Genomic DNA, 12,981 nt, shown 5'->3' with positions numbered 1-12,981 from the left:
CGGGCTCTTTCCACTGAGCCACGCTGCTTCTCTAAGCATCAAGCCTGCCATTCATTCATTCAACAGCGTCTACTGAGCGCCGACTCTGTGCAGAGCACTGTACTAAACTGCCAGCCCCACGCGGGCCGACCCGATGACCCCGTATCGTGGCTCGGCGGAAAGAGCCCGGGCCTGGGAGTCGGAGGTGGTGGGTTCTGATCCCGGCTCCGCCCCATCGTCTGTGTGACTTGGGGCAAGTCACTTGCCTTCTCCGTGCCCCAGTCGCCTCATCTGGAAAATGGGGATGAAGACCTCGAGCCCCACGCGGGACCACCCGATCATCTCGTATCTACCCGGCGCTCGGAACTGTGCTTGACACACAGCGCTTAACAAATACCAGAATTTTATTATCGTTATGACTGTATCATCGACTCCAGCGCTCGGCACAGCGCTCGGCACACAGTCGGCGCTTAAGAGATCCCCAGATGACTATAATCGCATCGATTCCGGCGCTGGGAATAGCGCTTGACCCGCAGTCAGCGCTGAAGGGATCCCCACGGTATTATAACCGCATCGACTCCGGCGGTCGGAAGAGCGCTCGGCACAGAGCGAAGCGCTTAAGAGGTGCCCACATTATTATAACCGCATCGACTCCAGCGGTGGGAAGAGCGCTCGGCACGTAGTCAGCGCCTCTAATTCGGATGATGATTCCGAAGAAGCGCAGCGGACCGACGACGGGGGCCCCGGACCGAGGGCGGGGGATGGGGGGATGCGGGGGGATGGGGATGAGGGGGATAGAGGGGATGGGGGGGATGGGGGGCACGGGGGGATGGGGGTCCGGGCAGGGGGCGAGTCCCGAGCGGCACCGGTCCCTTCGACGAGGTGGCGAGGGGGATGCGGATGGGGAGGGTGGGGGGGGGGATGGGGATGGGGGGATGCGGGGATGGGGGGGATGGGGGGGATGGGGGGATGGGGTGGGGGGATGGGGGGTGGGGTGGGGGATGGGAATGGGGGGATGGGGATGGGGGATGGGGGCTGGGGATGAGGGGGATGGGGGGATGGGGACGAGGGGGATGGGGGGCATGGGGACGGGGGGATGGAAGGGGGGACGGGGATAGGGGAATGAGGGGCCGGGGGCGGGGGCAGGGGGCGGGTCCGGCTCGGCGCCGGCCCCTTTGATGTGAGCGGGCGGCCCCGCCATTGGCCGCGGCGCTTGTGACGTGGGGACACTGCGGCGGCGGGGCCGTGGTGCAGGGGCCGCTGCGGCGCCCGCCCTCCGGCCCTCCGGCCCTCCGGCCCTCCGGCCCTCCCGTCCTCCCGGCCGCCCGGCCTCCCGGCCTCCCGCCGGCCCGCAGGACCAGCCGGGCTCCGGGCCCCCGGGCCCCCGGGCCCCCCGGACCCCCCGGCCGTTCCAAGGGGTCGCCGGCGGGCGGGGGCGGGGGCGGGGACGGGGGCCCGCCGGGCCCGGGCAGGGGGCCGCGCTATCACACCCGCAGCCCACCGGCCCCGGTCACCGGGCCTCACCTGCCGTCCGCCCCATCGCCGTCACCGTGCCCGGGACCCCCTCGGCACCGAGCCGCGGGTGAGTGGGGACCGGACCCCCGGAGGGAGCGGGGCTGGGGGGAGGGTGGGCTTCGGGGAAGGGGAGGGCGTCGAGGAGGAGGAGGAGGAGGAGGAGGAGGAGGAGGAGGAGGGACGGACGGCCCCCTGGAAGGGCAGCGCGGGGCCGGGGACCCTGGTCCCAACGCCCCCAGGGCCCGAGCGGGGCCGGACCGTGCGGGACAGGGGGTCCCCGGCCCCCCACCCTCCCCGTCCCCCTCCCCGCCCCCCGCCCCGCTGGCTCAAACCGGGGTCGGGGACCACAGTCCTAACGACGGTCGAGCGCTCACTCTCCGCCGAGCGCTGGGGGAGACGCGGGGTCATGAGGTCGGCCCACGTGGGGCCGCCAGTCTTCGTCCCCGTCTGACAGATGATGACGATAATAACAGTGTTGGTGTCAGGTAAGCGCTTGCTGTGTGCCGAGCACTGCCCTAAGCGCTGGGGGAGATACAGGGTGATCTGGTTGTCCCACGTGAGGCTCACGGTCTTCGTCCCCGTTTTACAGATGAGGGAACTGAGGCCCAGAGAGGTGAAGTGACTTGCCCACAGACAGATGAGGCCCCGAGGTAACAATCACGATGGGATTCGCCGAGCGCTCGCTACGGGCCCGGCAGCGTCCTGAGCGCCGGGGAGGAAGCAGGCGCATCCGGCTGGACGCAGCCCCCGTCCCGCTTAAGGCTCACGGTCTTCGTCTCCGTTTCCCAGATGAGGGAACTGAGGCCCGGAGAAGTGAAGCGACTTGCCCGAGGCCGCAGAGCAGGCAAGTGGCGGGGTCAACGTTAGGGCCCGTGACCTTCGGGCTCCCGGGCCGGCGCTCTGTCCGCTCCGCCGTAGGTGCCTTGCCCAAGGTCACGCGGCGGACGAGTGGCGGAGTGGGGATGAGGACCCGCGGCCTCTGACTCCCGTGTCCGGGCTCTGTTTTATTTTAACGGTGTTTGTCAAGCGCTTACTATGTGCCAAACGCTGTTCTTGCCGCTGGGCCTCGCCGCTTGACGGCGCCCTTTCGCCGGGCGGGCAGCGGCAGCCGGCTGGGGCCGCTCCAGAAACTCTCCGGTTGAGCCGCGGCTAAAAATATTCCCCGCTCCGCCCAGCTCGGCCTCCCTGATCCCACCGCAGCCCCCTCACCCCCCCGGCCCGGCCCTGTCCACCCCGGCCCGGCCTGCTGCTGCCTAGGTGGAAGGAGGGACAGAGAGGGGAAACCTGAAGCTCCCGCAGGGTCCCCACCTCGCCCGAGGGGGGGTGGGGGCCCGGGGGGTGGGCTCTGGCTCCTCTGGACCCTCAGGAGAAGCAGCATGACGTAGAGCCCGAGCCTGGGAGTCAGAGGTCATGGATTCTAATCCCGCCTCCGCCACGTGTCTCCTGCGCGATCTTGGACCGGTCACACTGAGGGCCTCAGTTACCCCCGCTCTGGAAAATGGAGATCGGGACAGGGCCTGGATCCAACTCGATTGGCTTGTGTCCACCCCGGCGCTTGGTACAGTGTCTGGCACATAGTAAGCGCGTAACAGATATCATCATTGCTATTATTAGGAGGGCCGCCTCACACCTCCTGCCTCCTGGCCCGGCTCCAACATCCTCCTGGATCCCGAGGGCCCGAGGCAACAGCTGGGAATTTCCCACAGGCCCCCGGGGAGCGGGTCAGGCGGGACATCATTCATTCAATCGTATTTATCGAGCGCTTGCTGTGTGCGGAGCCCTGTCCTAAGCGCTTGGAATGTCCAGTTCGGCAACAGAGACGATCCCTACCCAACGACCGGCTCACGGTCTAGCGCTTGCTCTGTGCCAGGCACTGTACTGAGCGCTGGGGTGCAGAGAAGCAAATCGGGTTGGACACAGGGGGTTGTGGGGGGAGAAGAGGGCGAGCCTAGAGAGAGACCTGGGCTGGGCTGCAGCAGATCTGGATTCTGGACCCAGCGTTGCTCCTGATGTGCTGGGTGACCCGGGGTCATTCACTTGACCTCTCAAGGCCTCGCTGTCATCACTCCTTTCATTCAATAGTATTTATTGAGCGCTTACTATGTGCAGAGCACCGTCCTAAGCGCTTAGAATGTACAGTCGGGCAGCAGATAGAGACCATCCCTGCCCAATGACGGGCTCGCGGTCTAAACGGGGGAGACAGACAGCAGAGCAAACCGGAGCAAAGCGAAAACGAGACGCATCATCAAGATAAACAGAATCAAGGAGATATACACCTCATTAACAAAATAAATAGGGTAATAAATAATATATACAAATGAGCACAGTCCCGAGGGGAAGGGAAGGGAGAGGGGCGGGGAGGGGGGGGCGGGGGGGGGAGGAGAGGGGAGGGGGAAATCATCTAATGGCCCCGGGAGAATCGAAGAGGCGGGGTGGGAAGAAATCTGAATTCCTGAGGGAAAAGGAGGGGGAAAGATACGCAGCAGAGGAGGGAGGTGTTTCCTGGCAGAGAGAATCGGCCCCGCCCTTGGGTCAGATGCGGAGTTAAATGTGGGGTCGATTCTGGCCAAGAGCCATCCGGTGGCCCAGACCTCCGGGGCACTGCTGGATCTCGGATTGGAGTTGCGGGGCTAAGGGAACAGCGGAATTAGAACTCAGTGCCCTGTCCGCCTCCAGGTGAGGAGCCTAGTTTTTAGAGGGTCAGCCTGGGAGACGGGTTGGGTGTATGTGTGTGTGTGTGTGTGGGGGGGTGGTAGGGATTGTCTCCATCTGTTGCCGAATTGTCCATTCCAAGCGCTCAGTACAGTGCTCTGCACATAGTAAGCGCTCAATCGATACTATTGAATGAATGATGAACCGAGGGAGCGGCTACCAAGCGGGTGCCCCCCTACTCAGGAAAGGGGCAGAGGGTCCTGTCCACCTTCTTGGGTCGGGGGAAGGGGGCGGAGGGTCACCAAGGCCCCCAGAAGGTGTCCCCAAGACCCGTCTTCTTCAAAGACTCCCGTTGGCTTGTGGCCGGCGAGACTGCCGGTCCGAAGGAACCAGCCAGAATAATACTCACGATAATAATAATAATGATAATAATGGGATTCGTTAAGCGCTTACTATGTGTCAGGCACTGTACTAAGCGCTGGGGTGGATACAAGCCACCTGACGTCCCTTCGGCCTCTCCCGGCCACCCTCAGAGAGCCCCCCGAGCGATATCCCGAAAGAGCAGGGATTATCTGTCTTTACTGCTGTATTGCATTTTCCCAAGCGCTTAGTGGTGTGATCCGCACACAGTAAGCGCTCAATAAATAGGATGGGATGAACTGAACGATCGAAGGAATGAGACCCTTCCCGCAGCGCCTCTCTGGGCGGGCGCTTGGCCGCCGTCCAGAGCCTGGGGGCCCTCGGACCGTCCGGGGCTGCGGGAGGAGGATTCGAACTCAGGACTCCCCCCTCCCACCCCGGGAGGCCTGGCCCTCCCGCTGGGCCGGAGCGACTTGGAGGCGGGGGGGGGGGGGGGCCGGGAGCCTGGATTCAGGGGGTTGGGAATTCCTCGCTTTAGGCGGCGGAATCTGGGCCTCGGTTTCCCCCCCGGACCAGAAAGGCGGTGGGAGAGCCTCCTCCGTGAAGCCTCCCGGATTAGGCCGAGGCGGGGAGGGGGCTGGAATCGATCCCGCCCAACTCCGGCCCTTCGTCCCCGCGGGGCCCGTGTTTGCTTGGACAACGGGAGCGGGACAGTTCGTCCCCTGACCTTTTCCCCCGAAATGCGCTGGCCTCCCGGCCCCTGCCCGGGCTTGGGACTCAGAGGACCTGGGTTCTAATCCCGGCTCCGCCACTTGTCCGCTGTGTGGCCTTGGGCAAGCCACTTCCCTTCTCCGGGCCTCAGTGACCTCATCTGGAAAATGGGGATGAAGACTGGGAGCCCCACGGGGGGACGACCTCATTACCTTGTAACTAGTCCAGCGCTTAGAATAGTGCTTGGCATGGTAAGCGCTTAACAAATGCCATCATTATTTTTATTAGTAGTAGCTCCAGCGGGGAGCTCCCGGGAAGCGCCAGGAGAACCGGGAACGTGTCGGCTCCGCTCCTGGCGCCCCCCAGGCCCCCCCCCCCCCCGGCACCCACATAAACCCCCTTTTCCCTCTGCTCCTCCTCCCCTCCCCATCGCCCCGACTCCCTCCCTCTGCTCTACCCCCTTCCCCACCCCACAGCACTTGTGTCTATTTGTACGTACTTATTATTCTAATTATTTTATTCACGATGTCTATGTATCTATCGTTCTATTTATTTATACCGAGGCTACCTGATTCCCCTGTGTCTACCCCAGGGCTTAGAACAGTGCTTGGCACATAGTAAGCGCTTAACAAATACCAACATTATTATTATTATTATCATTATTGATGCCTGTTGACTTATTTTCTTGTCTGTCTCCCCCCTTCTAGACTGTGAGCCCGTTGTTGGGGAGGGATTGTCTCTCTTGGTTGCCGAACTGTACTTTCCCAGCGCCTAGTACAGTGCCCCGCACACAGTAAGCGCTCCATAAATACGATTGAAGGAATGAATAACCCACCCTTTCCCACCCCCTCGACTTCCCCGCCCTCTCCCCCTCCTCCCTCTGCTTCCTCAACTGTACTTCCCAAGCGCTTCATTCATTCATTCCCGGCTCAGCCACTTGTCAGCTGTGTGACTGCGGGCAAGTCACTTCACTTCTCTGGGCCTCACCCTATCGGGAAAATGGGGATGAAGACTGTCAGCCCCGCGTGGGACAACCTGATCCTGTATCCTCCCCAGCGCTTAGAACAGTACCTTGCACATAGTAAGCGCTTAACAAATGCCATCATTAGTATTACGATTCATTCAAGCGGAGGTATCGAGCGCTTACCGTGGCTCAGTGGAAAGAGCCCGGGCTTGGGAGTCGGAGGTCATGGGTTCGAATTCCGGCTCTGCCACTTGTCAAGCTGGGTGACTGTGGGCAAGTCACTTCACTTCTCCGGGCCTCAGTTCCCTCATCTGTAAAATGGGGATGAAGACTGTGAGCCTCACGTGGGACAACCTGATTGGCCTGTATCTCCCCCAGCGCTGAGAACAGTGCTCTGCACATAGTAAGCGCTTAACAAATACCAACATTATTATCATTTTTATTATTACCGTGGGTAGAGCACTGCATGAAGCTCTGAGTACAGTGCTCTGCACATAGTAAGCGCTCAATGCATCGGATTGAATGAAGTGAATGAACAAATGCTTCCTACCTCCCTCCCCATCATCTCCCCCTCTCCCTGCCCTCTGCCCGCCTTCTCCTTCCTCCCCACCTGCTCCTTGCCCCTTCTCCCGGCTCCCCTCCCCGCCCCTCCCAGCTCCTCTCCCTGCTCTCCTGGGGATGGTCCGGCTGGGAGGGAGCGGGGTCCGCCGAGGTCCACAGCTCAGTGGAAAGAACCCAGGCTTGGGAGTCAGAGGTCATGGGTTCGAATCCCTGCCCTGCCACTTGGCAACTGGGTGACTGTGGGCAAGTCACTTCACTTCTCTGGGCCTCAGTTCCCTCATCTGTAAAATGGGAATGAAGACTGTGAGCCTCACGTGGGCCAACCTGATGACCCTGTATCTTCCCCAGCGCTTAGAACAGCCCTCTGCACATAGTAAGCGCTTAACAAATACCAACATTATTGTTACCTTCGGAACCCAGACGGCGACGCCGGGACCTTACCGATCGCCACCGGCAGAGGGCAGTCGCCGCCAGGGATTCCCCCGCTCCCGGTCTCATTCATTCATTCATCAATCATTCATTCATCAATCATTCATTCATCCGTATTTAATTGAGCCCTTACTGTGTGCAGAGCACTGTACTAAGCGCTTGGAATAGACAATTCGGCACCAGAGAGAGACGATCCCTGCCCACCAACGGGCTCGCAGCCTATGCGGGGGAGACAGACAAGTAGTCAGGCGTTAATACCATCAAGATTCATTCATTCATTCACTAGTATTTATTAATAATGTTGGTATTTGTTAAGCGCTTACTATGTGCAGAGCACTGTTCTAAGCGCTGGGGTAAACACAGGGGAATCAGGTTGTCCCACGTGGGGCTCACAGTCTTAATCCCCATTTTACAGATGAGGGAATTGAGGCACAGAGAAGTTAAGTGACTTGCCCACAGTCACACAGCATTTATTGAGAGCTTACTATGTGTAGAGCACTGTACTAAGCCCTTTGAATGTACAGTTCGGCAGCAGAGACAATCCCTGCCCATAAGAGTCAGAGATATAGACACATCATTATTAAAAGATTAGACTGTATGCCCGTCAATGGGCAGGGACTGTATCTGTTGCCAATTTGTACATTCCAAGCGCTTAGTACAGTGCTCTGCACATAGTAAGCGCTCAATAAATACTAGTGAATGAATGAATGAAAAGAGAGTAATAAATAATATATACAAATAGACACAAGGGCTGTGGGGAGGGGAAGGGGGAGGAGCAGAGGGAGGGAGTCGGGGCGATGGGGAGGAGGGGGGGAGGAAAAGGGAGGGCTCAGTCTGGGAAGGCCTCCTGGAGGAGGTGAGCTCTCAGGAGGGCTTGGAAGAGGGGAAGAGAGTTTGGAGAAGGTGAGGGGGGAGGGCGTTACAGGTCAGTGGTAGAACGTGGTCCAGGGGTCGACGGCGGGACAGGCGAGAAGGAGGCCCAGTGAGGACGTGAGCGGCAGCAGAGGAGCGGAGTGTGCGGGCTGCGAGGGAGAAGGAGAGTAGGGAGGTGAGGCAGGAGGGGGCAAGGGGATGGACAGCTTGGAAGCCAAGAGTGAGGAGTTTTTGCTTCATGCAAAGGTTGATAGGCAACCACTGCAGGTTTTTGAGGAGGGGACTGACATGCTTACATGTTTCTGTAGAAAGATTCATTCATTCATTCATTCATTCATTCATTCATTCATTCGTATTTATTGAGCACTAACTAGGTGCAGAGCACTATGTACAATTCGGCAACAGATAGAGACCATCCGTGGCCAACGACGGGCTCACAGTCTAAACGGGGGGAAAGATAATCTGGGCAGCGGAATGCAGCGTAGACTGGAGCAGGGAGAGACGGGAGGATGGGAGATCAGAGAGGAGGCTGATGCAGTAATCCAGTTGGGTTATTGTGAGAGCTTGTTCAATTATTGAGTGCCTACTGTGTGCAGAGCACTGTACCAAGCACATGGAAAGTACAATTCAGCAACAGAGACAATCCATGTCCTCAACGGGCTCACAGTCTAGAAGGGGGAGACAGACATCAAAGCCAGTAAAGAGGCATCAGTGGCATTGATATAAATAGAATTAGAGATAGATACATATCATCGATAAAATAAATTGAATTATAAAGATGTTCAGTCGTACGTATTGAGCGCTTTGGGGAGCACAGTGCAACAATTAGTAGTCCCATGCACCGCCCACAATGAGCGCCCTGCACTGGGAATCCTGGGCCCCAGCTTCCAGCTACCGTGGATTTGGGCCATTTCTACCAGGTTTGACGTCGCCCACCGATCCGCCGAGATAGCCACAAAACCGAGCCCCCCCTCCCACCACCACAGGGGTTCCCCTCCCCTCGTCTCCCCATCCCCAGCTCTGCCGGAAGTGGTCCATCAATCAATCGAGGGTATTTGTGGAGCATTTACTGTATGCTGAGCACTGCAGTCGGTGTTTGAGAGAGGGCAGTTAATAGAATCGGTAGACACCATCCTGGCCCACAAGGAGCTAGCAACCAGAGGCCCCAAGAGAGGGCTGGAAGCTAATAATAGTAATAATAATATGATGATAATAATAGTGTTAAGCACCGTGTGCCAGGCACTGTACTAAACGCTGGGGAAGGGGAAATGGGGGCTCACCCAGTGACCTTGTGCCGTCTGCAGGAACACCGTGGAGCCAGGATCCAGGGAGCAGGGGTGCAGATGATACGCTGACCATGAACGGGTGCTGTCCAGCCGTCAGCCTGCGCTGTGTCTCCAGGGTGAGAAGCCTCTCTACCTCAGCCCCCACCCGGTCCCCTCAACCCAGAATCGCCGTTTTCGCCTGTCCCGGCCTGGGAAATTTCCCATCGGACTTTGGTTCCGGTGTCGGGGAGAGCCCCAGAAGCCCCGGGGGCTGCACCGATCCCGCCAGACCCGCTTTCTAATCCCACTCCGATGTTCTGTGTGGCCTTGGGGAATTCATACACCTTCTCTAGGACTCCATTTCCCCCTCTGTTAAATGGAGCGAATAACCTCCGCCTGCCCCTCTCTGCCTGAAAAGCATTTGGGGTTCATATTCAGGGAACACCTAATAATAGAAGTAATTATGGAATTTGGTATGCTCTTACTATGTGCCAAGCACTGTACTGAGCACTGGGAAAATACAAGGAAGTCAGGTAAGACACAGTCCCGGTCCCGCATGGTCCCATATGGGTTCCACAGTCCCGGTCCCACATGAGTTTCAGAGTCGAAACAGGTTGGACCACAGGTACTGAATTCCTATTTACAGATGGGGAATTCCATCTGTAAATAACTTCCTTAACAAGTTAAGGAAGTTAAGTGACTTGCCCAAGGTCACACAGCAGGCAAGAGGCAGAGCCCGGATTAGAGCTCGGGTCCTCTGACTCCCGGGCCTGTGCTCTTTCCACTAGGCCGCACTGCTTCCCCAGTGAGAGATGCCAGCGAAGCCAGGGGCCGCTCTGAGGTGGAATCGGGCTGGGCTCCAGGAAGCGGGGAAAGCGCTCTGGTCCCAGGCTTCGTGGGATGTTCAGTTTCAGAGTCTTCTGGGTCATGTGGGAATAAAAAGAATAATAATAATGATAGTGTTAATAATAACCGGGGTACTTCATTCATTCATTCAATAGTATTTATTGAGCGCTTACTGTGTGCAGAGCATTGTACTAAGCGCTTGGAATGTACAAATCGGAGACAGATAGAGACAGTCCCTGCCCTTTGACGGGCTTACGGTCTAATCGGGGGAGTATTTCTCAAGCGCTTACTATCTTTCAAGCCCCGTGCTAAGCGCTGGGGTAAATACACTCGGAAGAGTCACGGTCCCTGTCCTACATGGGGAGGGGGGTCAAGGTTTAAGGATCACCTGGTCAACCCGGCCAGTAGTCGCAATGATAACCCAGGGGAGATAGCCGTGGATTGCCTATCTCCTCATCTCCTCCTTCTGCGTCCCTCCCGTGGGTCTCCCCCTGTGAGGACCGTCCCTCTCTCCTAAACACATCCCCTTCCCGTGTCTCCCCTCTGTGGACCACCCTCTCCCTCTCCATCCCCCGTGGGTCTCCCCCTCCGAGGGCCGTCCCTTTCTCCCACACCCCCTCCCCTGGTCTCCCCTCCTTGGCTCACCCTCTCCTTCTCCATCCCCCCGTGGGTTCCCCCCCGGCTCACCGAGGGTCATCCCTCTCTCCCACACCCCCTCCTCTGGTCTCCCCTCTTTGGATCACCCCCTCCCTCTCCAACCCCCCGCATGGATTTCCCTAACCCAAGGAGATCCAAGATCCTTTCCCTCCCTTCCTTCCCCGTGGGTTGACCCTCCTCCTCTCCCACGTGGATCACCTCTCCCGGCGGCGATGACCCCCTCTCCTCCTGTCCCGCCCCCACCCCCCGCCCCGCCCCTCCCCAGGACGGCACGATGTCCGCGTCCAAGGGTCCCCGCTACCTCCTGATCTTTGACTTCGACGAGACCATCGTCAACGAGAACAGCGACGACTCCATCGTGCGGGTGGCGCCGGGCCAGCGGCTCCCGGACGGCCTGCGGGCCACCTACCGCGAAGGCTACTACAACGAGTACATGCAGCGGGTCTTCGCCTACCTGGCCGAGCAGGGCGTGGCGCCGTCGGACCTGTGCGGCGTCTACGAGGCCATCCCCCTGTCCCCGGGCATGCCCGACCTCTTCCAGTTCCTGGAGCGTCACCGCGAGGCCTTCGAGGTCATCCTCATCTCGGACGCCAACACGTTCGGCGTCGAGTGCTCCCTGAGGGCGGCCGGGCACCTCGACCTCTTCCGCCGGGTCTTCAGCAACCCGGCGGGCCCGGACGGGCGCGGGGGGCTGGCCCTGCGCCCCTTCCACCAGCACGGCTGCGCCCGCTGCCCGGCCAACATGTGCAAGCACAAGGTGTTGCGCGAGTACCTGCAGGAGCGGGCCCAGGCGGGCGTGCAGTTCGAGAGGCTCTTCTACGTGGGCGACGGGGCCAACGACTTCTGCCCGTCGGAGCTGCTGGCGGGGCCGGACGTGGCCTTCCCCCGGCGCGGCTACCCCATGCACCGGCTGATCCAGGAGGCCGAGAAGCAGCAGCCGGGAGCCTTCCGCGCCGCCGTGGTGCCGTGGGAGTCGGCCGTCGAGGTGCGACGGCACCTTCAGGGAGTGCTGCACACGTGCTGAGCTCGGGACCCGGCCACGAGTGACCGAGCGAAGGATCGAGGCTTAACGAGGTGGGGGGGCGGGTCAGGGAGGCCCTCCCTGGCCTGTACGACCCCGGCCGACCCCGGGGACCGGGCGACACGTCCAACCCCCATGAATTCCAGAGTCCGGCTGGTCCTCTCCGGCCTCTACGACCCCCATGGCCCCCCGGGGAGCTGGGCGGCCCGTCCGACCCCCTCGACCCTCGGGGACAGGATGATCTTCCCCGGCCAGTCTGACCCCCGGGGACCGGACGATCCTCACCAGCCCGTCCTACCCCCGTGACCCCCCGGGGTCGGGCCGCCCCTCCCCGGGCCACCCGACCCCCAGTGAACCGGGCTCGGCCACCTTTTCTATGCAGTTTTAGCCCAGGGGTCGATCCAGGGAGCGGGGACCCACCGGGGGGAGGAGGGCGGTGGGGGGTGCCGGCGGGGGCATCACCAGCGCTTCCAACACCTCCCCCGCCCCCGTTGAGGTCGCCACTCTCCAGCCCCGCTAGCCAAAGCCTGGCCTGGATGGGATTCCCTGCTTTTTGCTCCTGTGTGAGGGATCGGGGGAAGGGGCTCTGGGGAGATGGTACCCCACCACCCCAAGAAGGGGACAGGTTGGGATCGTGTCCCCCACCCCCTGACACCTCCCTCCACCCGCCTAGCCACCTAGCCCGTCCACGACCCTCGCCCCACCTCACCGAGGGGCTCGGGAAGATTCCTACTCTCTCCCCACTCACCGCCGGTGGCGATATCAGGTATTACCCGGCGCCCGCCTGGTCCCCCTCCCCCTCACCCAACCAGGGGAATTGCAGCCGAGAATCTCCCCTCTTCTGCTCCTCCAACACCCAAATTCTGGGGGTGGGGGAGAGGGAGGTTCAACGAGGTCTTCCCTGCCCTCCCCAGCCTGCAGACGCCTGCAGCGAGAGACCAGCAACGTAACCAAAGCGGCCCCTGCTCCCCGACCCCCGACCTCGACCCCCGTCCCCCACCCCATCTGACTGTGGAAGCAAAGCCATGTCTCCTCGGCCCTGCAGTAAAGGAGTCGGTCTGAGGCCCCCGTCCGTCTGCAGTCTGCTTTGTCCAGGGCTAAGGGGCCGGGACCGCCGGGGCGACTGCACGCTCACTGTGTGCAGGGCG

General features: G+C 60.4%; 1 protein-coding gene across 4 annotated transcripts; it reads left to right on the top strand.

Annotated features, from left to right (window-relative positions):
• Positions 1–1,408: 1,408 nt before the first annotated feature.
• Positions 1,409–12,902, top strand: PHOSPHO1 (phosphoethanolamine/phosphocholine phosphatase 1). Of its 4 annotated transcripts, XM_029075866.2 has the most exons (4): positions 1,417–1,561; positions 2,084–2,144; positions 9,349–9,446; positions 11,078–12,902. In XM_029075866.2, exons 2-4 carry the CDS (start codon positions 2,132–2,134, stop codon positions 11,834–11,836), a joined length of 870 nt encoding a protein of 289 aa, XP_028931699.1. In that variant the 5' UTR covers positions 1,417–1,561; positions 2,084–2,131; the 3' UTR covers positions 11,837–12,902. The 4 variants fall into 4 exon arrangements, with proteins under 4 accessions (XP_028931703.1, XP_028931699.1, XP_028931702.1 ...); XM_029075870.2 differs by lacking the exon at positions 2,084–2,144 and having other exon boundaries at positions 1,409–1,561; XM_029075869.2 differs by lacking the exons at positions 1,417–1,561; positions 2,084–2,144 and adding an exon at positions 2,313–2,338.
• The last annotated feature ends 79 nt before the right edge of the window (positions 12,903–12,981 follow it).

Source organism: Ornithorhynchus anatinus, chromosome 11, assembly GCF_004115215.2.
Source record: "Ornithorhynchus anatinus isolate Pmale09 chromosome 11, mOrnAna1.pri.v4, whole genome shotgun sequence".
NCBI lineage: Eukaryota > Metazoa > Chordata > Mammalia > Monotremata > Ornithorhynchidae > Ornithorhynchus > Ornithorhynchus anatinus.
This window is presented reverse-complemented; position numbering and strand designations above follow the sequence as displayed.

What these genes read in the sequence shown, in the direction of transcription:
- PHOSPHO1 (XM_029075866.2), top strand. An exon ending in GCCTGCGCTGTGTCTCCAGG is followed by an intron (nt 9,447 to 11,077) that starts GTGAGAAGCCTC and finishes GCCCCTCCCCAG; the next exon opens with GACGGCACGATGTCCGCGTC.